General features: G+C 49.4%; 1 protein-coding gene across 1 annotated transcript in view; it reads right to left on the bottom strand.

Moving 5' to 3' along the window:
* Window positions 1-27,506, bottom strand: part of PDIA5 (protein disulfide isomerase family A member 5) — a 95,738-nt gene that overhangs the window by 42,858 nt on the left and 25,374 nt on the right. The window contains exons 4-8 of the mRNA XM_072812416.1: window positions 19,659-19,742; window positions 19,346-19,391; window positions 15,197-15,289; window positions 10,676-10,736; window positions 1,653-1,720 (exon numbers count right to left, since the gene is read on the bottom strand). Of these exons, the coding sequence (XP_072668517.1) occupies window positions 1,653-1,720; window positions 10,676-10,736; window positions 15,197-15,289; window positions 19,346-19,391; window positions 19,659-19,742 (352 nt within the window). The remainder of the gene's footprint in view (window positions 1-1,652; window positions 1,721-10,675; window positions 10,737-15,196; window positions 15,290-19,345; window positions 19,392-19,658; window positions 19,743-27,506) is intronic.

Genomic DNA, 27,506 nt, shown 5'->3' on the forward strand with positions numbered 1-27,506 from the left:
CTGGAATAAAAGCAAAGATGAGCATACCCGGCCATGCATGGCAGGGACAAGCTCTGTGGGAGCACAGGAGGGGCCGGGAGGAACACGGAGTTCAGCAGGTAGATGAAGCACTGGCTGAGAATCTTCCAGAAGTTGCACAAGCCTGGCACCAAGACCTCAGCTGCTTCGACGGGGGTGGCCAGGTACTTGTGATCTGGGCCTGGAGCTGTTTAACTACTTACTAGCACACCACACAGGAGGTTGAGGGAGGAGTTTTCCAAGGGTATGCAAGTGTGGAGAGGGAGAACACTGGGTAATTAAGTCTTTTCTCCAGGCGAAATAATCATGAAATATGCTATCTGTTGAGGCCCCAAAATGCAAAGTGAAACTTCTTCCCCCAAATGATGTACGTGTGCCCCAAGGCCAAACATCTCTAGGCAAGTTGCTAAAAATTCATTAGTGAGAAACAAGCAGGACCTTGGTGTCACCTCAGAATGAGGTCAAAAGAGAAAGCACCTGTTCTCTGCAACCCGATGCTGCAGCCAGCGAGGCTAGCTGGCTGTCACTATGCCCAGGTGCTGCCATGTAAACTTTTAAAATTGACTTTGAACTAATCACCAACTTAATTTGATCCGTAAATATCATGATTCAGTCTTAAGACCTCAGAACTCCCTTCGTGGGACTCTGGCCAGCCCCACCATGATGGCTCTCCTCCCCACAACCTTTCATAAAGGGTATGGATTTTCCCATGCTCCCTGGAGGAGCCAGCAATTCTTTTTGTGTTGCCGCCAACAAAAACAGCCTTCCCTCCCAAATCTCTGGGGCTCAGGGTTAAGTGCAAAGCTGGACAGACATATGACAGGGAAGAGACAAGGCTGGCAGGTGGGGGCCACACAGAGCTGACCAGAACCATCAGTCAGTGGTCCTCAGCTTGGTGAGGTTGGACTGCCCAGCTTCCCCTCCCCTTGCTGCACATCTTGGTTGCTCTTCCTTCCCCGAGCCCTGCTTTCTCAGTGGCTCCTCTCCCACTCCTATCTCTGAAAGGTGGGCATCCCCGAGACAACCCTGCCTCCTGTCTGCTTCCCATCCCCACATACTCTGCACACCCTCCTTCAGAGAGCGCCTGCAAGCTCAGGTCTCCAGCTCCCCACCTGGACGACCTCTTTTCTGCTGTTGTTTCCACTGTCTTCCCATCCCACAGGCACCAGCTCCCTGGCAAGCCTGGCAGGAAACTGCCCATGAAGCCACCTGCGCTTTGGGCCTACCACTGGTCACCATGCCCCTTTCTTTGCCACTGGGCTTCCCGGCACCAGCAGCCTCGGCCCACTTTGGAGTCCAGCCCCAATCATTTTGGAGCCCTGATGGTTTGCTGATGGCCCCTGGCCACCCAACACCACCACCAAGAAACCAGGTGCTTCTTGCTGGTTTCCTGGCTATTTCGTCATTGGCCTTAGTTGGACAAGCTCCAAATTCTCCTGGTCCCAGCAACCCTGCAGAGTTCTCACCATCCACCAAGGACAAGGCTGGATCATGTGCCCAAGGAGCAGGAGTAGCAGCAGGAGAGTAAGTCCTCGAAATTCTCAAGCCTGCCCTCCTCCCACCACCGACTCTCCAGGTGAGGGGGAGCAACCCAGGAGCTGGCCAGCCCTGCCAGGCCCATGGGCCTTACTTACGAAGTGGCCTCGCAGCTGGGTTGCGGCCTTCTGGAAATGTGGCATTATCCTCTTGCACATGCTGCACCCTAATCACAGGCAGGAGAGAAAGCAGACTCGGTTACACTGGGGGCCAGGCCCCTATGCCCAGCCTTCCCTCCCTTCAGGCTGACCTCTGCCAGCAAACGATGATCCAGCCTGCAGGAGGGCAGGATGCCCTAGGGCCTGGGAACACAGAAGCAAAAGGAGCCAGAGGCCCCGCCCTCCGAAGAGCTTACAATCTTGATGGTATAAAACAGGACACAGCCCAGCAGTCAGTCCCTCAATAAATGTGGGACTAAGCAAACATGACCAGGCTGGAGAAGCACAAAACACAGAGTAATTTAGGGCTGATAATGAGTTCAAGAGGAATTCAGGGAACCAGAATAGGTGACAGGAAAGCACGGCTAACAGCCTCTCCTCTTGCCCAGTCAGAGGCTACAAATGAAATTGAATCAAATGCCATTAAGAAGAAAACCGGACAACCACAGATACAATGAGCTTTGGGATTTCCATGCCCTGTTTCTTACACCAATACGAATAATGAGGCAGTGGGTGGAGATGGGTTGGGTCTGAAAGCACTGGCCCTGGCCTTGAGGGCGGAGCGCCAGGCCAGGGTCAGCACACCTGAGTGCCTGTCTTCCCTTCATGCACTGCACAGCCCTGGACAGGTCACCACTGTTCTCTGGGCGATGGCTCCTCTGGCAAATGAGAAAGGTTGGAGCAGACAACCTCAGGCCCCCTCCAGCTCTGACACCAGAGGATCCTGTGATGTCTCTGGCTCCACCCAGTGTGGGGTTCTTTGGTCTCCCACGGTCGCACTCTTCTTCTGGAATGGTGAAGGCCCCCCCAAGCCTTGGGGAACACAGGGCCAAGACAGCCAGGCAGGTCCCAAAGATCCACTACCACTTCAGAGTGACCCTGATCCAAAACCACCCCCGCCCCCGCATCAATCCGAGCAGGCCATACTTCAGCACTGATCCCACAGGGCACGTGCACCAGTTTCTTCAGACATAAGAAATTCTGACGTGACAGGCTGTTACTCTTTCTGACAGCTGCTCTGCTGCAAAAAGGCTTTGAGATGCACCTGAAGGCCGTGGACACCAAAGCTGCCTAGGAAGCCCATGTCAGACTGGATCTCATCTCAACGTGACACGGTGGGGAGAGGGCCATGCAGCGGTGGGCTGACAGGCTCTAATCCGTGTTTAGCTAATCCCTGACAGACTGTGGGCAGAGTAATAGAGATCAGAGAGGTGCTCTCACCCACCGGGTCAGATACAGACGCTGGAGACCATAAGTGGGACCACTGGAACCTCCTCGGCACCAAGTCTACTGGACCAAATGTGACGCAGGCTACTCTGACATGGTCTCTCCCTGACATACCCCCTGGGCAGACAGATGGACACACGCTGTTCACACACCATCACATTAAGCCTGGGCTCAGGGAGACTCAGGGGGCTGGGAGCTGTTGCAAGGTCAGCACGCGGCACAAGCCCACAGCACCTGGCCTCCGAAGACAAGATGTACTTCTCTCCAGCAGCCCACACGGCACCATCCCCACAAGTGTCATGAAGACAGGAGCATGATATCTGTCAGGGGACATCGTCCCCGCTGTGGGAATCCACAGAGGATGGAAATGGGGACAACAAGGCCAACACAGCCAGGTGCCCGTGTTCCAGACTGGATGCCACACAGCAGAGGAAGCAGCTCAACTGAGGAGTAGGAGACCCAGGTCTGCATCTCCCCCTGACGGTCCGCTGCCTGTGCATGCCTGGCATGTGGTCTGAGCCCCAGCTCACCCACTGTGGAGTGGAATGGAGCGCCCTGCAGGTTCACACTAAGCAGGGGAGACTGGAGTGCTTGCCCCCGGTGGGTCTGCAGCGGTGAGGAAACCCCTCCACAGTGGACAGGATGGTACTCGCAGGGGGAGATCACTGGGGCAGGACAGGGGCACGTGCATCCACCCACTCTTTACTTAGACTTGATGAGGTGGTGGGAGTCTGACTCTGATGCCCACTAGGCCATGTTCATCAGTCAAGGAACTGAATTTACAAACTGTGTCTCTCTTCAGGCTCTGCTGTCCCCAGCCAGCAGCAGCAAGATCCCCCACCCCCTCCAAACTCCCCATGGGCAAAGCCCAGCAGTTCTGGGAGAAGAAGTTAGTGAGGTGAAGAGGTGATGGAAGAGTAATAGGAAGCTCCCAGCTGAGCCAGTTTCCAATTTAACTTCACCAAAAACAGAGCTGGTACTGTGATCTCTATCTGCATTTATCTTTCAACGGATTCGATTGAGAGGCAGAGGAAGAAATAAGACTAATTGTCACTGTCCAACCCTCAGAGTTAGAGCAGTCACCCTTTTATTTTTCTCACTAATTCAGTCAACAAACATTTACGGAATAAGCAGTAGGTGCTAGATTCCTTGTCACAAGTAAAGCGTCCCACTGCCTGTGGGTTCACTCACCCCAAACATGATCAAAGGATCAGAGTCCTAAAAGACTTCCCTCTTAGGGAATTGGTGTGTTTCCAGGAATAAGCTGAATTATGAAGCCATGAAGGCTGAGTGGACTAATATAATAAAGGTACAAGTTTGTGTCAATAAAAACAACAATAAAAGAGTCCTGGGGTTACCTGGGACCCAGCAGGCCATCCAATCTGACCCCTCCACAAATTTGAGCTTAACAGACTTTTCTCCCTCCTTCCTCAACTACTAATTTCTCTGTAACAGTGACAAGGGATCTAACCTTTCCTACCCCAGCTTTCCATTATATAAAGACAGTAACTATACTCGCCTCTCTCCCTGCCTGCTGTGCTGAGGAGGGCACGCTGCCAGGCAGCCTGGCGAGGGGCTGGGGAGAGATGGCACGCACATTCTAGTGCAAACTGCTGGGGAACCACTCTTTGCAAGTGATCAACCAGTGTCATATACTGAAAGCCACACGGCTATACCATGATCCTGCCTCGTGACACAAACTGTACACTGATACACACTCTTAGTCTCATTTAACCAATGCATTGAGTTCTGAAGGGTTCTGAGATAAACACAGGAGGCCCTGTCCTCCAGGGTCTGGGTAGGCAGGGCAATTCCTGAAGCAACTCACAGCTGGGTAGTTAAGATCCCTCCAAAGGGAAAAAAAAAAGGGGGTGAAGCCAACCAGGGAGCCGTAATGAAGAGAATGACCCAGGGTTAAAGTGCAAACCATTCTGAGCAGAGCCAGATCTAACAAGAAGTGGGACACTAGGGACTCCTTTCTGTTGGCAAGCAAGGAGTCTAAGAAAAGGCTGGGTTAGGCGGACACCCAGCAGTCAACAGAGGCAGGGGAGAGGCTATTGTCATGGTGAATAAACCATAGGCCCAAGTCAGGCGGAACCACCAGAACAGAGAAGGGCAGCCACCCAAGGAGGCATGATCACTTGGGTGTAAATGGGAGGGGTCTTTGCTCAAAGAATTTCTCAAGAAGGGGGATTAATGCAGGCTTTCACGAGGAAACAGAACTGAAATGAGAAGTTACAACTCACATCACAGAAATGCAAAGGATCTAGAGAGACTAGAGACTAGAATGGACAATATGTCACCAATAAATTGGACAATTTAGAAGAAATATATAAATTCCTAGAAACATACAATCTTCTAAGACTAAATCAGTAAGAAATAGAAAACCTGAATAGACCAATTACTAGTAAGGAGATTGAATCAGTAATCAAAAATCTGCCAATAAACAAAAGTCCAGGACCAGATGGCTTCCCTGATGAATTCTTCCAAACATTCAGAGATTTGATACCTATCCTTCTCAAACTCTTCCAAAAAAATGAAGAGGAGGGGAATACTTCCAAACATATCTTATGAGGCCAAAATCACCCTGATACCAAAACCAGACAAGGACACTACAAAGATAGAAAGAGAGAAAACTATAGGCCAATATCCTTGATGAACATAGATGTAAAAATCCTCAGCAAAATATTAGCAAAACTAATTCAACAATACATTAAAAAGATCATATAACACAAGTGAGATTTATTCTAGGGATGCAAGGATAGTTTAATATCTATAAATTAATCAACATGATACACCATGTCAACAAAGGATAAAAGTCATAAGATCATCAAAATAGATATAGAAAAAGCACTCAGTTAAACTCAAAATCTATTTATGATAAAAACCCTCAACAAAGTGGGTATTGAGAAAACATACCTTAACATAAAAAAGGTCATATATGACAAACCCACAGCTAACATCATACTCAATAGGAAAAAGCTAAAAGATTTTCCTCTACAATCAAGAACAAGACAAGTATGTCCACTCTTGCCGCTTTTTATTTGACATATTATTGGAAATTCTAGTTTAGGGATCCCTGGGTGGCGCAGCAGTTTAGCGCCTGCCTTTGGCCCAGGGCGCGATCCTGGAGACCCAGGATCAGATCCCACGTCAGGCTCCCGGTGCATGGAGCCTGCTTTTCCCTCTGCCTGTGTCTCTGCCTCTCTCTCTCTCTCACTGTGTGCCTATCATAAATAAATTTAAAAAAAATTTAAAAAAAAAAAAGGAAATTCTAGTTTAATAATTAATCAAGAAAAAGAAGTGAAAGGCATCCAAATCATAAAGGAAGAAGTAAAACTGTCACTACTTGCAGATAACGTGATACTATATATGGAAAACCCTAAAAACTCCACCCCAAAACTACTAGAACTAATAAGTAAATTTAGTAAAGTCACAGGATAAAAAATCAATATACAGAAACCTGTGGCATTTCTGTATACTAATAACAATCAGATGGAGAAATAAAGAAAACAATCCCATTTAAGATTGTATCAAAAAGAATAATCTAGGAGTATATTTAACCAAGGAGGTAAAAGGCTTGTATGTATACTGAAAACTGTAAGATGCTGATAAAATAGAGGATGACACAAATAAATGAAAAGATATTCCACACTCATGTATTGGAAGAATTAATGTTAAAATGTCCACACTACCCACAGCAAACTACAGATTCAAGGTAATCCCTATCAGAATTCCAATGACATATTTCACAGAACTAGAACAAATAATTCTCAAATTTTTATGAGCTGCAACAGATCCCAAATAGTCAAAGTAATTATAAGAAAGAAGAACAAAGCTGGAAGTATCATGCTCCCTGATTTCAAACTATATTACAAAGCTATAATAATCAAAACAGTACAGTAGTGGCACGAAAACAGACACATAGGTCAATGGAAAAGAATTGAGAGCTCAGAAATAAACCCACATATACACGGATAATTAACTTATAAGAAAGGAGCCCAGAACATATAGCAAAGAAAGAATAGTCCCCTCAAAAATGGTGTTGAGAAAACTGGTCAGCCATATGCAAAAGAATGAAACTAGACCACTATCTTGTACCATACAAAAAATGAACTCAAAATGGATTAGAGATTTGAATGTAAGACCGGAAACCATAAAATTCTTAGGAGAAAATGCAGGCAGTAAGCTCTCTGACATGAACATAGCTTCTTAGCTATGTTTTTGTGGCTCAGACTCCAAAGGCAAGGAAAACAAAAGCAAAAACAGACAAATGGGACTGCTTCGAACTAAAACCCTGATTCCTTCCGTACAGTGAAGGAAACCATCATCAAAATGAAAAGGCAACCAGCTGAATGGAGAATGTATCTGCAAATCATATATCTGACAAGGGGTTAATATCTAAAGTACATAAAGAATCCATACAACTCAGCAACAACAACAACAACAAAAAACCTAGTTAAAAAATGGGCAGAGGATCTGTACAGACATTTCTCAAAAAAAGACATACAAATGGCCAACAGACAAAAGATGTTCAACATCACCAATCACCTGGGAAATGAGGATCAAAACCACAATGATATATCACCTCACACCTGTCAGAATGGCCTTTATCCAAAAGATAAGAAATAACAAATGTTGGCAAAGATGTGGAGAAATAGGAACCCAATAGTACACTGTTGGTAGGCATGTAAACTGGTATAGCCACTATGAAAACGGTATGGAGATTCCCAAAAAAATTAAGAACAGAACTATCATAGGATCCAGCTGTCCCACTACTGAGTATCTTTCCGAAGAATACAAAAACGTTAATTTGAAAAGACACGTGTACCCCTATGTTTATTGCAGCACTATTTACAATAGCCAATTTATGAAAACAATGTACATATCCAACAATGGATGAGCGGATAAAGAAATGTGGGATATATATACAACAGTATACTACTCAGCGATAAAAAAATGAACACCTGCCACCTGCAACAACACGGATGGACCTTGAAGGCATTATGCTAAGTGAAATAAGTCAGAAGGAGAAAGAAAAAAAAAACATAATTTTACTTCCATGTGGAATCTAAAACAAAACAAAACAAAACAAAACAAAAACAAACTCACAGACACAGAGAACAGTTCAGTGGCTTACCAGAGGGGAAAGGGGCTTGGGGGTAAGTAAAGGGGGCCCATTGTGGGGTGATGGATGGTAAACAGCCTTTTGGGGGGTGATCACTTTGCTGTATACACAGATATCAAATTTTAATGTGATATACCTGAAACTTATATAACTAAAAAAAACAAAAAAGGAAAAAGAAAATATACCATATGCTATATGCCTTATGTCTTCCAGGTAGTGTGATATATAATTGATTTGGATACCTATACTGTGCCTTGTGTTTGAGATTGCAATAAACATACCAATTCCAAAATGAAAAAAAAAAAAAAAAAACCCAAAAAACTAAGTAGAACCCTGATGCCATAGCCTCTGACACTCATCTAAGCCATGGGCAGGCCAGGGCTCCCATCACACATGGCCCTCTCTCTCCAGCCTTTGGGTCTTCGGTCTCCTGAAGCACATACGCAATACAGAGAGTCACAGTTCTAGGGGCTTTATAGAGGCAATAATCCAAGGTTTTTCAATCTGTGGGTTGGGACCCATTAGACTACAGGGGTGCTCCAGGCAGAGTAGAGGCTTTGTAGAACACACCGTCAACTCCTCAATTCTGCTTAGCTTGAAACCAGCCACACACAATGTGTAAGCAAATGAACATGTCTATGATGCAACAAAAATTAACTTAACAAAAAAGGTGGACAGTCCATGGGCCAGAGTTTGCGGACCCTTTATTAGAGGGTTATGAAATAGTAGGAAAAACCAGTATCTTCTAAATAAAACAAAAGAGAAAAAGAAAATAGTGTGTCCTGCATCTGGCAGAGTGGATGGCAAGTAGTAAAGGTAGATATGATTTTGTAAAACTTGTTCAGTTTGACTTATTCAACTTATTTACTATAAGTATTTATAAGTCATGTGTATACTTATAGTGCTAGGCTGCAAGGAAAAATATTGTTACATGAATACAATGAAATACAGGCAAAAATTCTGAAAGCCACTGCTCTGATCCAAGCCTCTCTCTTATAGAAACCGAACCTGAGGGGCGGAGAGGTGAAGGATCTGACCAAGGTCACCCAGCTGATGGGTGGCACAGCTGGAATTAGAACCTAAGGGTCTTCTGGTTGTCATCTCAATGATCTTTCTGCTCTTCCTATGCCCTCTTGCCTTATCTAGAGACTGAACCAAAACATGAGGCTTTTTTCTCCCTGGCCCTGATCCCCCCACACCACCCAGGTGGCACGAGCAGAGATGTGCAGGAGCCAGAGCTGGGCAAAAAGCTGCCCCGGGAGGCCAGCCAGGCTCTGGGCGGTGAGGAGCAGCAGGAGCACCTCTGAGAGTTCATTGAGACAGAGGCATGGCTCCCCCAGGCACATGGCTGCTCCAGGCACATGACTGCTCCAGGCACACAGCTCCACCAAGCACACGGCTCCCCCAAGCACATGGCTCCCCCAAGCACACGGCTCCCTCAGGCACACGGCTGCCCCAGGCACACGGCTGCTCCAGGCACACGGCTCCCCAGGCACACGGCTGCTCCAGGCACACAGCTCCCCAGGCACACGGCTCCCCAGGCACACGGCTGCTCCAGGCACACGGCTCCCCAGGCACACGGCTGCTCCAGGCACACGGCTCCCCAGGCACACGGCTGCTCCAGGCACACGGCTCCCCAGGCACACGGCTGCTCCAGGCACACGGTTCCCCAGGCACACGGCTGCTCCAGGCACACGGCTCCCCAGGCACACGGCTGCTCCAGGCACACGGCTCCCCAGGCACACGGCTCCCCAGGCACACGGCTGCTCCAGGCACACGGCTCCCCAGGCACACGGCTGCTCCAGGCACACGGCTCCCCAGGCACACGGCTCCCCCCAGACACACGGCTGCTCCAGGCACACGGCTCCCCAGGCACACGGCTGCTCCAGGCACACGGCTCCCCAGGCACACGGCTGCTCCAGGCACACGGCTCCCCAGGCACACGGCTGCTCCAGGCACACGGCTCCCCAGGCACACGGCTGCTCCAGGCACACGGTTCCCCAGGCACACGGCTGCTCCAGGCACACGGCTCCCCAGGCACACGGCTGCTCCAGGCACACGGCTCCCCAGGCACACGGCTCCCCAGGCACACGGCTGCTCCAGGCACACGGCTCCCCAGGCACACGGCTGCTCCAGGCACACGGCTCCCCCCAGGCACACGGCTCCCCCCAGGCACACGGCTCCACCAAGCACACGACTCCCCAGGCACACGACTCCCCAGGCACACGGCTGTTCCAGGCACACGGCTCCCCAGGCACACGGCTCCCCCCAGCTCATGGCTCCACCAAGCACATGGCTCCCCCAGGCACACAGCTGGCAGGAAAGGGCTTCGGGCCGCCAGGAAGCAGAGGGGCGGGGGAACAGGAGACAGCGGGAGTACCTGCCTGGGGGAGCTCAGGGTGAGGGCAGAAGGATGCTGATTCTAGTGAGAGAAGAACTGATGTGCACAGCAGAAATGGAGGAGCACGAAGAAGAGGCAAAGAGGCACAGAGAGTGGGTGAAGGACACAATTTGCATTTTAAGAGAGCTGGGGCTAGTTCCCAGTCCCCCTCCTCCCAACCCCCAGCTGCCCTTCCAAGAGTCTGAGCAGCTAACTCCGGTCACTCACAGGGGGCATAGAACATCATCAGGAGCGGCTTCTCTTCCTTTTTCAGGAGCCGTCTGAAGTCCTAAGGCACAAACAAAGAACACAGCAGGTCACATAACCAATAATAGGTCACAATAACCAATAATAGGGCAAGGAGGCAACATCCCCACAGGGGCTCTTGGCGAGAGAAGAAATGCCTTGGTCTGACCTGAGATTTGGGGCTTGCGGTCAGAGTTACGGCCGGTCAGGTGCTGGACGATCCAGACAATCTGTACCGTTGCCGCACATTACAGAAGGGGAAACTGAGGCCCCAGCGGGGCACGTGGCTTTCCCAAGGTCCCTTAGTGTGATGAAGTAGTCAGGACCAGGCTACCAGCTTTACTTTCAGCTCTGCCTGAATAATTCAAAGACTGTAAGGAGCTGCTTGTGCCCCATGCGGCTCCACCAGGCTGCCCCTCCATGTGATCTATGGAGCAGTTTGGTTGTGGGAGGCTGGTTCTTATCCTGTAGCCCAACTTGGCCAGATGGGGATCTGCTCCCTACGGTAACAGAGGGTTCACCCACACCCACTAATCTCTCTCCCCAGCCCTGCCACCACGGTCCATGTGCCCAGGAGCATACAGATGAGGCATGCCCCCGAGCCCCCAAGCCCCCGAGCCCCCGGGGATTATAAGCTAAATAGATCATTTGTATTTCTAAAACCTTAGAACAGTGCCTGGCGCATTATTAGGCCATACACAATTATTTCTTAAATAAATACAATAAATGTAAACAGACAAATGGTCACAACAGTGCTAATGGAGAGACTTCAGTGTAAAGCAAGGCTGGAGACCTTTCTTCCAACAAGAGTCAACGATGTTCGGGAAAAAGCAAATCTATCAAGGACTGCAGAGAAGCGCAATGACGGAGCATGTTTTGATTAAAATAATCTGCTTCTCTAACCAATTTCCATAGAAGAAAATTAGAGGTTTTTCCTCTTTTGAATAATAAGGAAAATAAAAGGAGATTACAAAAAGCAGTTTTCTGGCAGCAACAAGGCATTAGGTAAATAGATGAGGGTACATCCCGCACCCTGGAATACTAGTGCATCATTAAAAACAATGAAGAGGAATATTTAACGTCACAATAAGATATGCATGTTACATTAAGTGGGGGGGGGGAAGCAAGTTACAAAGCAGCATATAAAATGCAATGACACTTTTGTGAGTAAAAATATTTATGTATATGCACTATGTTGAAAGCCTGGAAGGCTAGAGAAAATACCAGCAGTGGTACCTCTCAATGGGAAGGGATAGCGTAACTTTTTTTTTTTTCTTTTATGCTTAAGCCGTGTTTTCTAAATTTTCAACAATGCATATGTATTACTTATAATTTTTCAGTTAGATAAAGTATTACAAATATTTTGCAGGCATTCAAAACATTTCATAATAAATTCTGAAAAGGTTCACTCTTGTTTACATAACTAGAATTACATAATTCTACTCACTGTAAGACAGAATTACTGACTAATAGCTTTGACCCTGACTACGGGGAGAAAATGCAAATGCTCTGAAAATGATCTGCTGAAATCCCTGGAGATAAAAATCTGGTAAAGATCTGAAAAGAAAAGGTTTTTCTGAGCCTGTAGCAATTTGGTTTCATACCCTGGGTAGTAACAAATATTACATTACATTCAAAGATGCTTAATTGCCTTCAAACAGTGTGGAGTTCTAAGCTTACAAGTACAAATCGGCAATTCCAACTTGAATTTGGAACTTTTAGGTATTTTATGTGGGGATTCTATCAGGAGAAAAGCAGGTATACCTTAGACTTCTACAGGAGAGAGAGCAGCACCACATGTAACAAGAGTACTGCCTACAGATGTGAAAACAATTTTCCTTCTTTTTAATATTTCTAGTTATAGAAGAAGGATCTTTGGAGTTTAAGAAGTAAATCTTAGGGGAGGGAGGCGGCAGGCAATCACTTTCCCAAAAGTTCAGAAATGTGCATTATCACAGAATCTAGTGAGGAGCAAAAGTGAGTCTAGGCTGCTTGTTTATTCATAAGCACAGATGCCACCACCTCCTGACATTTGCCCCTCTTCCTTTGTCCCCAACATCCTTTTTAAAAAAAATTTTTTAAGTAGGCTCCAGCTGGGCTTGAACTCAATGTGGGGCTTGAACTCACAGCCCTCGGATCAAGACTTGATCTCAAGACCCTTGAGATCAAGGGTCATATGTTTAATCAACTGAGCCACCCAGGCACTCCTGCTTTTCTTTTCTTTTCTTTTTTAAGATTTCATTTATTTATTCATGAGAGACACAGAGATAGAGAGAGGCAGAGACACAGGCAGAGGGAGAAGCAGGCTCCATGAAGGGAGCCCGATGTGGGACTCGATCCCAGGTCTCCAGAATCACACCCTGGGCCGAAGGCAGCGCTAAACCACCGAGCCACCCGGGCTGCCCCCCTGCTTTTCACCTCCTGATGATACTGGCACTTTCTAGTCCAGAGAAATGTTGATGCCCAGCCCCTTAATTCAAATCGCCACAGACCTACTGGGTTAGGCCACAATGATCACACATGATCCCTCCCCAGGAAGTATAAATGACATCCTTTTCTTTGGGGCTAACAAGCATCAGGGGTCAATAATTTTAAGTGAAAAGGGAAGAAAGGTAGAGGAAGATAAAAAGTACATTTTATGTTATCAAGATAAGAACAAACGTTCTCCAGCTAGTATCACAAAAACAAATGACAAGCATTGGCGAGGATGTAGATAAAAAGGAACACTTGTGAACTGTTGGTGGGAATATAAATTGGTGCAGCCACTATGGAAACAGTACGGACATTCATCCAAAGATTAAAAATAGAAATTCCATATGATCCAGTAATTCCACTGCTGGGTATTTACCCAAAGAATATGAAAACACTAACTTGAAAAAATATATGGGATCCCTGAGTGGCTCAGCGGGTTTAGCGCCTGCCTTCGGCCTGGGGCATAATCCTGGAGTCCCAGGATCGAGTCCCACGTCGGGCTCCCTGCATGGAGCCTGCTTCTCCCTCTGCCTGTGTCTCTGCCCCTCTCTCTCTCTCTCTTTCTCTCTGTGTCTCTCATGAATGAATAAAATCTTTAAAAAAATAATAAAATTATTTAAAAAGAAAAAAGAAAAAATATATGCATCCCTACGTTTATTGCAGCATTATTTACAATAGCCAAGATATGGAAGCAACTCAAGCATCTATCAATAGTTAAATGGATAAAAATGTGACATGTGTGTGCATATATATATATATATATATATATATATATATATAGTCTCCATACAACAATCTTTTTTTTTATGGAGTATTATTCAGCCATAAAAAAAAGATCTTACCACTTGCAGCAACGTGGATGGATCTAGAGGGTATAATGCTAAGTGAAATAAGTCAAGATAGAGAAAGACAAATATCATCTGATTCCACATATATGTCTAAAAAAAACCAAAACAAATGTACAAAACCAACCAACCAGAGACAGACTGATGAATTTAGAGAACTGGTGGTTGCCAGAGGGAAGGAGGGTGGGGAGATACATGTAATAGGTGAAGGGGATTAAGAGGTATAAACTTCCAGTTATAAAATAGGTAAGTCACAGGGATGAAAAGTACAGCATAGGCAATATAGTCAGTAATACCGCGACAACTTTGTATGGCGACAGAGAGTAACCACACTTACCATGGTGAGCACTGCATGATACATAGAATTGTGGAATCACAGTTATATATCTGAAACTAATATACATGCTACTGTATGTCAACAGTATTTCACTTAGGAAAAAAAAAAAGGACAGTCTCCTTCCTTTTACAAACAGCACTGCTCGCCTCACAGACCACTGGGTAAATAACAAAGAAGGTCTTGCCCATCCTATATGAAGGCACAGCCAGGCAAGGTACACATACATGAAAAAGATGCACACTGAGGTAGGGGGAGTAGGCTTAGAAAGAAGGTGGATCAGGGTTGTATGGAGACTATAAATCAGAACTACCATTCGACCCTGACCCCGCACCCCCCCGCATCCTAGCTAAATCCAGAAATGAAAGCTTAAGAGGATAAATGACTTGTTCAAATTTACATTACTTAGAATTATAGAGACCTGACCCAAGTCTCCAGAAATCCCACCCAACCTCTGAGATTATTCTTAAAGAAAACAAAACAAAAAAACAAAACCCACTTTTAAAAACACAAACACACACGCAGCCAATCCCAGCAATGACTGGGTTACATAAAAAGGAAAGGACATTTAAATGGCTATTCCTGAGGAAAATCTAAACACGTTAAAATACGTTAAATAAGGCAGTGAAGAATGGAGGAAGCTCTCAGGCAGCCAGCCTGTGATCTCCTGTGGGTTCCTTCATGGAGCCGGGAAGAACAAATATGAGGGGCCTGGCAGCCCAGCTCCCTTGGAAGAAAGCACAACTCATCCCCAAAAACTCCCATTTCTCATTTCCTTGGGCATCTCTCCTAGGGAGAACCAGGTTGGGGGAGGCTTCCAGGGTCTACCAGAATTTATGGGGAACAAATTACCTTTTCACTGTCAATGTGGACAACATCTTTGGCTCCAGGATCTTCCTCCCACAGTGGGGGCCCTTTTGGATCCTTCAGAAAGGCCACTATGGACTGAGGAAAGAAACAGAGAAAGGAAAACTCGGTTTATATATATTTTTTAAAGATTTTATTTAGTTATTTGACAGAGAGCACAAGCATGGTAGACCCCAGGATCCCAGGATCACGACCTGAGCCGAAGGCAGACGCTTAACCGACTGAGCCCCCCAGACACCCCAGGAAAACTCATTTTAGCCAGGTAAAGAGGAAAGTGGGGAAACCAGGAACCTAAATGGTAGGGGGGTGCTGCCATCACTGGCAAGGGCCCTAAAAATGCACCCCCACCACCGCCACCAAAATTTTCAGCCACATGACACCTTACTCTGGTCAGCTGATCCACACCTCTGCTTCTTCATGGACAGAAAAGAGATTTGAGACAATTCACCGGCTTATTCAGTGAATTGCTTCGACTAGGTCTCATCTCCAGGAAGCTCTCTGATCAATTTGAATAAAGGCCTCCAGTCCTGTCCAAGGGCTCCACCTTCATGCACCAAACCTACCAATCGCACAAGCAGGTAAGCACACCTACTTGTCGCCTGCTCGGTATTTTGTGATGTAAACTGGTTTGGTAGCGTGTCAAATCCTGCATGTTCTGTGGGGCTCAGGCCGGAGAGCCCCCGGGCAGGGTGCTCATCTCTGTGGCTGCCCGGTTGTTGTACTTCTCTCCCTGAAGACTCTCCTTCTAGAGGCTCAGGATGAAGATCTGATAAAGACCTTCAGGTTAAAGGGCTTAACTAGCCTTTGTCATGTGGACAGCCGACATAAATCTCACTCCCTCTGGGGAAGATGCATGTGGGGCGGGAAACGGGGCCCATGTCCCTTCACTGCCCTCGGCCCCTGCCACACTTCACTGGTCTAGGACAGAAATGGCATTCCCTTCCCTCAGATAACCACTCTGGGAAACAGTGCTCCTAGTTTGTGAGAGCCAGGAAAGAGTACCAGAAACCAGTCAACCTCCATCCCTCCAACCTTGACCTCCATGTCAACACACAGAGCCCCTCAGTGTCCCCCAATTTGATACAAGATTCTGTGACCTCTTGTCCACTTAATCAAGCTCCAATGAGCAGATGACAGAGTGTGATGGGAGGGAGGTAGGCTGAGGTGAGACAAGGAAACACCCTCTCAGCAAGGCTGTCCACTCAGCCCATCCCCTGGTCACACACACACAGGACCTCAGTGAGGCCTATTAAGTTCTGGAAACTTCTGTTTGGAAAATGCTGCCATGGAAGAATGGGAGACAGGTAAGATTTTGTAGAATTTCATTCATGTAATGGTCCCTGTTTGTCCAAATGGAGCCAGGAAATGCCTCCTGGCAAGAGAAAAAGGGCCATTTCCACCATAGCAAAGGCAGACGTGCCTCTCCTCTGTCCCTGTCAAAGCTTCACTGCAACAATATAAGCCAAAACGGAGCTGTCAGGGCCTCCTGAAACCTATGCTCACCACAGCTGCAGAGGCACCTGCCCGCCTAGGCCATGTGAAAAAGATGCTTCCAGGTGTCCACCTGTTTCAGAAACACCTGGTGCAGGGGTTCTCAATGCAGGGCCCACAGCAGCCTTCAGGAGTCTGTGAGACCCCAGACTTGTACGAAAGCCGTACTTTATAGGTTACTTTACTTAGCATTTACATTTACTCACATGACAACATTTTACACTTACTTTATGCAAACAGATTGTTTCTAGGGAGAAGATCCATGCCTTTCAGTAAATTCTCAGTGGGATTAGGAACCCGAAATAGGTTAGGAACTACTGTTCTCAGGGGGCTCCCGTCCACATACCAGCACGAGCTGAGTTAAAGGCTGAGCACCGTCTCCCATTCCCCCACCACCAGCCCCTCCTCAGCATCAGGGAAAAAAGACACCTCTTCTAATGTAATAACTGAAATAATCATACTTGCTTTTCAGGTGGAGATTATTCACGTTTAACTGAAGTTGAATAGTCCCATCCACAGGTTCTCTACAAATTAGCCTGACCAATAAGATCTTAGATGGAAAAGTCTCCAGGGAGCAGCATCTGGAATGCCTCACTCCCTCCCTCAGTCATCCTGTTCTGGGTGCTCGGAATCCCAGGGAAATGGCCCCACACTCACATCTTGGTTCTTGGGACATCTTGGTGGCTTGGGAAGCCACACTCACAGCTACACGGCCTTGGGAGACAGTCATCAGAGGGTCATCTGAATTTTGGTTTCCAGGCACCTCTGGTCCTCACCACTTACATGTAATAAGGATTTTGCTGCACAGACTGCTGACCAGCAAAAGGGCACTTACACAGGAAGTTCACCCTCTTTACTCTCATTTGTCTGGCCTCTGGCTTCTTTAGGGGCCACAGTGCAGTGACTGTGACCGGGTCCCTGTCAAATCTTCCAGCATGACAGCAACAACAGCCAGAGCATGAGTCTGCGACCACGCGCCCAGTCCTACAAGGGACTCCTCTGTCTCTCTGGACATCAAGGCCCAGGAGGATCTCTGAGTAGAAAACCAACCTGTGACCAAAAATGGCTTTGTCTTGGCTGAATGAAGAGCAGAAGCCACCAGGCAGTCATGGGAAACACTATGCCACTTACTCTTGCTCTGGAGAACTCCAGGGACTCTACCCCAGTCCCTAATGGCCCTGTGGGCTTTGGGGACCCTGGGCCTAAGGATGTTCTCTTTCCACTAAAGACTGTGAGCCTGTCCAACCCTTACCCCTCCTCTCTAGCCTGTTGACGTGGAAACCACAGGAAGGATGCAGAGTGAGCAGATGCCACACACCTGGTCTTTGTAAGGGGGTAGACAGAGGCCAGGACCCGGCCTTCCCCACATAGGCAAGCTCAGCCTACCCGGGCTCCCTGCTCCTTCCCAGCTCCTACAGTTCTGAGCAACCGCTATTTCTTGCTCCACGATTCCAGGACAGACTATTCAGAGGGAGCCACTAAATGTACACTGAGCACAAGCTCCAAAACCAAGCAAAAAGGCCCCAATCCCACCTTCCATCACCACGCAGCACTTCCCCCACCCTGCCCAGCCACACCTTGTTCCTGGGGAGCACTCAGGCCCTCCCAGGAAGGACTCAGCTGACGTCTTAACACAGAATAAGAGGCTTAAGCAGCTCTAGTCGGCAGAATTTTCTCTAAGTGTCTAAGTGGGTGTTAGGATGAGTAATCAGGCTGAGTCTGTATAAGGTAAAAGCTGTAGCGACTTAAAAAAAGAACGAGTGCTGGTGGATAAACAGGAAACGACCAGGGAGCTGAGGAAGAAGGGCAGAGAAGCGGGGCGCTGACGGCTGTGCAGACAGATGGACAGACAGGAAAGAATGGAGCCGGGGAGACAGAGGAGCGTGGGGTCCAACCCAGCCTGCGGCAGAGCAGGAGAGTATGAAAAAGTAGGTTCCGCCTATGCTGGGAACAGAAGAAACACGCGGCCCCCAGCTGGGGCAGGGGAACGCCGCCTTGACCAGACACAGGAGAAGCCTGGTCTGACAGGCCGAGTGGGTATGCCAAAGGGGGGATTCCAAGGGCCAGAGAAGGATGCGGGGTGGGGCCGCTGCTTTGTGGTAACAGCACTTGCAGGTCACAGGTCCCCCACACCTTCTTCATTGATGCTTTTCTCCATCTACTTCTAAATTGGATCTGTAGCTCGGGGACATCGGCGTGTCACCTGAAACAAGCTGCATCAGCTGACAGGTGCCAACCTGCCTGTGTCCCACTCTGGGCTAACCTGGGCACAGCAACCCCCACCCCCACCCCGCCGCCTCGGACAGCCAGTATAGACGCTACCTCAGAGTTGAGGGGGGCTTCAGGCCAGAGCAGAGGGAGACCCAGGCCTCTGGAAGGGGAGAGACCCAACGTCAGGTGCCTCGCCGGATGACTGCTGATCGATTCACCCACTTATCTACAAGGCCGGTCATCCTCATTGTGTTAGCAGTTACAAACTTTTCCAGCTATTCTGCTGACACGTGCTCTGGAGATAAGAATCCCTCAGGTCATTTGGAAGAGCTATCTGCACAATCTGCCCTTCCTTCTCTCAGAGAGAACCTGCCAGGCTTTTGGCATCCGTTCAGACTCTACCTCTGCTGAGAATGAGGGAGGTAAATTTACCTTAAATGTCACAGCTCGGTTATATTCAGTATGAAATGCACCATCCCTGTCAAATGAGGAGAAAAAGGTGTTAACTTTAAGAATGGTTGTGAAGATACATACCTTTGGTTTCCTGCAGCATCTCAATAACATTCAGCTATTGAACACAGTTCAGGATTTAAAAGAAAAAAAAAAAAAAAGGAAACTGTAAACACAGGGAAAAAAAAAATCATTCCGAAATAAAATTAACCTAACTAAAAACCACCCTTCACAGGAATACCAATGAAAGCTTTCAGCACTTACTTGAAAATTGGAAATGCCCACGTGTACTCACTGGTAATGGAATAATTCAACCTTTTTGTCCTTTGGGCTCAGGTCAACTTTCATCTTCTTGCACAATTTTCTACTCTCGGCATCACTGAAAGACACGAATGTCGGGAACTGGTTGTTACCTGAGGTCCTCAGGAAGGTGTTGACAGAGTAAAACCTGCTGGTGCCCAATGAAAGCCTGGTATCTTGGAATTCTCAATAGTGGTAAGGCCCTGACTATAGACGGGCATTCAGAGACCCGGAGGAAGGGGAGTAGCCAAAAGGACACGGGTCAAGAGACACGTAGACAAGGATGTATCACTACACGCGAGGGGCAACAGGGACAGCTCTGGACATAGCAAGTCTCCAGAAGCCTAGTGGGTAGACAGCCCATTCTAAGAAGAAAAACAAACTACAGTACAGATCTGTGGCTCCCCATCCTCGCAGCTCATCAGAATCACCTGGGGGTGTTTAAAAAAAATACTGATTAACCTGGCCCTTCCCTGATCATTACTTCAGACTCTGCCTAAGGCCCAAGCAAGTTTGGGTTTTTTAAAGCTCAAATGTGTGCCATAGGCCACCTGCTATATCCCGTCTGACCAGGATAAGAAGAAAACATTCTACAATGCTGACGGGGATACGAAATCTGACCAGGTATTGACAAAAGCCAAAGGGAGAAAGGAGAAAGCTTCAGTGAAGTGCCGCGTCTGCAATATGTACACTCTTGCAATTCTCCTAATAAGAAATGTCTGTCTGGTGCCATCGACTGTTTACAGAGTGCTCGTGCCTAATCTCATCTAACTTGGTTTCCTTCCTGTTAGATCAATGGATCTCAAAACATGGTCCCCGGACCAGCAGCATCAGCACCACCCAAGTTAGAAATGCAAATTCTCAGCCCCATTCCCAAACCTACTGAATCACGACTCTGCGGGTACCTGAGCAACCACGTTTCGCGGAGCCCTCCCAGCGATCCTGCTGCTTGCCACTGTCCTGGCTCTGGCTCTTGCTCCTCGCCTCAACCTCAACAAGCTTTGGCTTCCCCTGTGGCCTCCATCAGCCCCTCAGTGACCTCATCTGTCTCATGGCTTTCCTCATAACCTCACCGTACTCGGCCAAGTCTGCCCAATGGCCAGCCAGGGGCAGCCAGCTACCCTGCCCGTGCAGGGCCCTCTCTCCATATCACTGAGCATGGGCTCGGTGAGGGTATCTCAGCCACTGGTCTCCACTGGTCCCCTCTGACTAAACCACATGAGAAACTTTTCCTGCCAGGTATGACAGCCACTTAAGGAAGTCCCTTCATCTCCCACCTGTTCACATACCTTGCCACCTTCTACAGCCATTGGCTTCACCACCTTCTACAGCCATCGGCTTCACCAGCCCCAGTACAGACAACTTAAACCATTCAGCTCAATTCTAAAAGCAACACTCATCAATGGACCAGGAAAGTCGTGGAACAGCATTTTAAGTGTAACAATGCACTTTGCAAATTCAAGAAGTCTGTCTTACTGGAGAGATATGTGTGGGTCAGAGAGGGGCCCACCCTCCTGCCCCACCCCAACCCAGGCCCAGGCTTTTCCCTCCCTGTTTAGTCCTACTTGGAGTAGCCACCACTGCAGCCACTGCAGCTTCTGGCCCCAGAGCCTGGCAAACAGCAGGGACTCAAAAGAAATGCATGATGAATTCCAAAAGGACAGGCTAATAACAAGGAAATGTTTGCTCCCCCAAGATGGCGAGGGCACTTAGAGAAAGGGAATCTAGAGAGAAGGGATCAGCGGGGATGGGGAGGAGATCCAGATGGGCCAGGAGGACACATCAGAAAGCCCCGGGAAGGGCAGCCCACGGAATCCAATTGCTGGAAACTCATACCCTAAAGCCCAGCGGGGAAGCCATACCCGCCTCCACTGACAAGAGCTATTATTTGCCCTGCCCGCAGAGGCTCTGCGGTGAAGCCAGGCTGACAGGCAGTAGGTATGTTTGCAAATGACTGCATCTAAGGTGCCCTTTCCCTGCCTGAGCTAATTCCCCAGGAGAGAGGACTCCACTCGGGATGTTTACAACTGCTCACTTGGCGCTTGCCTTGTCCAGCTTTGTTCTGCTGCGCTCAACTGTTTCTGGGTGAGCACCTGCTGTTCATCCAGCTGCAACAAGAAATAGTGGCTGGGGCAGGAATCGATCTTGAGCATCCCAGGCCTCCTTCAGCCTCATCCTAGCACCCAGAAGGGGCACCCAACCAGCCTGCTCACACTGCCACACCCGAGCGGGCCGCTCAGACTTTGCAAGGCAGCCAACCGAGGGGAGAAGCGCCACCCCATGCTGGCTCTCTTCCATCCCACCTGGCTGCCAGCCTCTTCCTGTGACTTTTACGAAGCAGAGGGAGGAGGGACCGGGTTCAGAATCATTCCAACTCCAATCCCTGCCTTCATCTGCCAGAACCTGCTACAAGGAAAAGTCTCACTGCTACAGCTGTAGGTCCCTGGTGAGCTCAGGACAGGCCTGGGGCTAAGACTCCAAAGCAAGCGCCTCAGCTGAATGGAGCTGGGAGGGCACAGAGGTTCTCCCGCCTGTTCCTCAGCATGGACCTCCAGCTGCAGGTCTGGCTCAGCCTGTAGCCCCCACTCCAGTTAAGTGAGTCACAGCTGTCTCTGCCACAGGATTCCTTGTTGCAGACTCAGCACAACCCACTTCCCTCTTGGGGTTAGGACATTTTCCAAGGATTCCCTCTTCTCTCCTGCTCCAGACACACACACAAATACACAGACGTCAATGCCTATAATCCTGGATAGGTCTGTGAGGAGGTGGCTTTCTGGCCCATCTAAGCACCGCTGGCCCAGACCTCCCACAGGCCCGCACTCCCTTCTCCCGCTGTCTTTCTGTCCGCAGCAGTGTGTCTCCACATCTGACCGTGTCCACTGTCACCCCCATCAGAAATGTCTGCTCCGGGAAGGTGAGGGCTTTGTTTGGTTCAGAGCTGGTTCTGCAGGGTTAGAGGCAGCTGGCACATAGCAGGTGCTCTCTACGTAGCCTGAGCGAGTGAGTGAGTCAACGATGATGTCTTAAGGCTCTACACCTCTGGCTTTCTGGGCTCTGTCTCCTGAACACCAGGAGTCCTGCCAGGTGACAATTCCTAATAGTACTTTCTCTGACTGGCTCCCCTTCCTCCTGTTTCTCTGAGTATGTGCGCGTATGCTTGTGCATGTGCACACACGCAGGTGCTAATTGTTCGGTACAGACAATAAAAGTTTTAGAGTTCAAGAAGGGAAGTGAAACTACCCAAGCTCAGGACCTTAAAAGAATCTGGGTTGGTAGATTAAGCACGATTAATTGATTTATTGGCTACTTCCCTCTCTACCTCCCTTCCACAGCCAGGGAGTGAGGCTCTGGGGGAAAAAGGCAGGGAGACAAAGGCAGCGATCAGGGAAATGAGAGGCTTTGTTGGAAGGCAGAAGGAGGGAGGAAACCACCATGGATCCCAGAGAGTGGACTGCCATGCAAAGGCCCTTGCTGCCAGTCCCCTGACTGTCCAGCAAGAACCAGCTGGACTGTCTGCTAGGGAGGCTGGAACCCTGCCTCCATCGGCCTGTTTACTCACCCTGACCTGCTACATCCTATCCTGCCCCACCCACCTGGGCCCTTCTCTACACAGAATGTTGAGGGAAGATTCCAGAGGCCTATACACACTTCCCTCCCCACCCCCAGCCCAGGGAGACAAAGACTCACACACATGTATTTGTACGAGCACGGCATGGCTGCTGCAGGTGCATGGGGCTGTGCTTTCGAGATCTTTGTGTACAGTCACGGTCATCCAAGAGGCTGGCCACTCCCACTCCAGGGAATTAGATCCACGGGTGAAAGCAAGGTGCTAGAGGCTCAGGGAGGGGAACCCTGCCTTTCCCAAGTCACAGCATATGGGACCAGACACTCCCTAAAGGAAGGGCCAGCTGCCAGCCAGAGGGACTGGTGGCTTCTAGATCTGGCTCTGCCATCAGCCAGCCTGTGACCTCTGGTGAGGCCCTTGGTTTCCCGAGGTGCAAAATGCAGGAGCTGTCCACATGAGGTGAACGGCACTTCCAATTCCCCTACAGCGTTCAGTACTACGAAAACATAAAGCAGGCTGCCTATATCGTGTAACAGGCCAATCAGGAGCCAGACCACAGGACCGAGGATGGAGACTCAGAAAGAACTGAACCTCAGGCATCACCCTCCAGCCCCCATACAGGGTCCTCGCTCAACTGGTGGGCAGCCACACACAGCAGGGCACAAGGCAGAGCAGACTTCTGGCCACGACATGCCCCTGGCTAACTTGGACTTTCTGGGTTCCATTGCCCCATCAAAGCAGTAGTAAAATCTCTTTCTCAGGCAGCCTGGGTGGCTCAGTGGTTTAGCGTTGCCTTCAGCCCAGGGCATGATCCTGGAGACCCGGAATCGAGTCCCATGTCAGGCTCCCTGCATGGAGCCTGCTTCTCTCTCTGCTTGTGTCTCTGCCTGCCTCTCTCTCTCTCTCTCTCTCTCTCTCTCTCATGAATAAATAAATAAAATCTTAAAAAAAAAAATCTCTTTCTCCCATCTTCCAGGTCTAACATGGTGGGATTCTGAGCACATGGACCCGTGGCCCCTGAGGGTGGACAGGTCAGGAAATGTAGGAAGGGCCTCACTCCTGAGATGTGAAGAAATGGGAGAGGACTAGGAGAGAGTGAGTAGGAAATGCTGTCAGAGTGACCGCTAGGTGCCACATACCCAGGACAACCTTAAAGAACACAGCTGGAGGGCATGAGGCAGGAGACAGAGAACAGCCTGGAACAGCAGGGCCTTAAAGCTGGACCAACCTTAGTGGTCACACAGCACCCTCGGATGAGACACTTGGGACAACAGGGATCCTCCTGGGCTTGGCTGGTCTGTATGGAACCTACCTCCAGAAGACATAGAATGAAGGAACGCAGCACAGTTAATAAAAGGGACGGGAATAAGAGAGTGGGGCGTGTCCTTTCCTCGCCCTCATGCCCCCCACAGCCCAGTGGTTCTCAGGCTGGGCTCCTCAGCAGGGAGATGGCCCCCCATCGAGCACAGGACAACGTGTCCGGGAGGCATGTGAAGCCACAGCGTAAACGTGGCACTTCTCCTGGAAATCTGCTTTGTCCCCTGGTAAGTAATGTTAAACATGCTACCTTCAAGAAGAAGCAAATGCTACATTCAAATAATTTTTAGGAGAAAACAGAAGACTTCAAAATATGTTATGTCCGCCCTGGAAGGCCTCAAGTCTTAGATCTGGGAAGCCAGCACTGCTCCGGGGGTACTAAGCAGATGGGAAGAAGACGGCTGGGAAAAAGGAAAATGTGGCTCGGTGATGACCTTAAACCCTCAGGAAAAGCAAGCAGTCTCGGCCCAGTGAGAATCAGCCTCGGGAATTAGCATACCAGGCACAGCTCCTGCCTGCTGGCTCCAGCTCCGCTGCCCCGACAGCAGCGCTCCGCGCCAAGGCCGAGCCCGATGCCAGGCTGCAGGGCACGAGGGGAATACCAACTCCCTCGCACACAGCGCACTTCACAGCCGGACAACCACCACCAGCCAACTCGAGCGTGGCTGCTGAAGTCTGAGCCAGGAGGTGGAGTGAGGGGAAGGGAGAGCTGACAAATCTGTGGACAGAAGCCAGACACCCTACAGACACCTCACAGCAACAAGCTACAGGGCCTGGGCCCTGGGAGAAAACCCACACAGGGGGGTGCGTGTGTCTGCAGTCACATGCGCACGGGGACGGAGGGAAGAGCCAGAAAATCAAGGAAAAGAGGAAAAGAAATACTCGGATACAGAAGAGAGGGGAAAGACCAAAAAAAAAACTGGGAGAGGCAGGGACCCAGAGATGGGTAAGAGGCAGCAAACACTATTAGGGAAGAGGGGAGGGAACAAAGCAGGAGAGAGGACAGCAGCTCAGAGGAAGGACAGGAGAGACATAAGGAAGACACTCAGAACGGGGAGGGGGGGTGACACAGAGAAAGACCCCCCCGCCCCCAAAGACTGCCACATACTTACACGGATACACACTACACACCAAACCTGGCAGCTTCCAGGGTTTTCTGAACCAGGCTATTCAGAGATGGAGAGCAAACTGGAAGATTCAACTCCACGGTGCACGCAAGTTTAAACTGAGGCCCAGAGAGGGGCAGTGACTTGCCAAAGGTCCCACAGCTACCAGCCGTCAGTCTAGACTCAAAGCCAGGCCCCATGACTGACAGTTCTCCAGGTCCCACTGCATCTCAAACTCCTCAAGGGTCAGAACAAAACACCCTGCGCACGGGGGCTGACTCTCATGCTCAGAACTTTCTTCAGGGGCATCCTCTCAACAACCAAGGGATCCTCATCCAAGAAAGAGCCACTGAAGAAGGCACGCACCATTTCTCCCCCTCGGCTGCTTCTGGGAACGCCCTGAACGATCCTGCCCAGATGAAAAGTAACAGTAAAAATGGGGTCTCACGTTTAAGCCATGTTTAGAAAGAACTTGCACTTACTGGCTCCTCACCACAGACCTGGAAAGGCAGCAGAATGTGTACTATTGTCCCATCTACAGATGAGGGAACGTCCAAGGACACCGGGCTAGTAAGAAGCAGAGCTGACCCTTCAATCCAGGCCTCTGCCATTATTCTGCGTATCTTCAAAGACACTTTACACCAGTGCACTGTCTCCTTGCCCCGGAATGCCCCCTGTTCCCTTCACCTGTCCTTTAAGGGAGAAAAGCAGAGTGGGCTCTTCCCTCGAGACCTCCTGGTCACCCCCTCCCAAGCCCTGGCATCCTCATCCTAGCCTCCAACACCCTGCTGGCAAGGCAGGAGGCTCAGCTGGAAAGGCTGAGAGATGGGGAACCTCAGGAGGGCCCATGCGAGGGGAGGCTGAGCGCCTGCTATTGCACAGCAGACGCTGGCTCCATCCCACCTCCTCACTCCACTGCAGACGGCAAGAGAACGTGTTCCCAAGAGCGCTTCCGCCCATCCCCAGGGCATCTCGTTCAGACGCATAAACACAGACTGAACACATTAAGGATGGAGTGAGAGCTGTCACCGCTGGGGCCCAGGGTAATGCGGCGGGTTCCCCTAATGGTTCACAGGGCACGTTCAGAAGTCCAGGAGCAGGAGTGGCTGAGCAGGAGGGCAGAAGCAGCCCACGCCCTGCGGGACAGGAGCCCTGAGTTCAGTCCCTTGGGCTGCTCTGGGAAGATCTCAATGCACCCTGCCTCTGACTTCAAACCTGGACACAGATACTCCTGCTCCCGACACAATCCATTAGAGCTCCATGATCCATTTACTTAACAATTCTTTTTTTTTTAAGATTTTATTTATTTATTAGAGACAGAGAGAGAGAGACAGAGAGACAGACAGGCAGAGGGAGAAGCAGGCTCCATGCAGGGAGCCTGACTCAGGACTCGATCCGGGGACTCCAGGATCAGGCCCTGGGCTGAAGGCGGCGCTAAACTGCTGAGCCACCCGGGGCCGCCCTTATCTAAACTATTCTAAAAGCCAGGTAACATTTTGGTTTATACTTCCTCTTAGAGGGATGAACTGAGGGGTGACTACATGGAACGGTCTATCCTTTTGTCTTCAGGTTAACTCTTTAAGCTCCACGGTGCCCCCCTAGATTTTCAGGATTATTTCTCCCGTTGGCACTTTCATGGACTCCAGACATCACGTCTCCAAGCAAGCCCTGAATTCTAATGTTCTAACTGCGGCCCATTCAGCCCTGCCCCTGCTGAGAGCAGAGCAGCACTGCTGCCTCCATCCATACCCATCAGGAGGGGACCCAGGGCTGTGCTGTGCGCAGGGCCCACACCACAGGGGGCTGCCTGCAGGGAAAGCCAGAGCACTTCAAAGACCAGGTACTCAAAGGTCTT

The sequence above is a fragment of the Canis lupus genome, chromosome 35 (genome assembly GCF_048164855.1).
Source record: "Canis lupus baileyi chromosome 35, mCanLup2.hap1, whole genome shotgun sequence".
In the NCBI taxonomy this organism is placed as follows: Eukaryota; Metazoa; Chordata; class Mammalia; order Carnivora; family Canidae; genus Canis; species Canis lupus.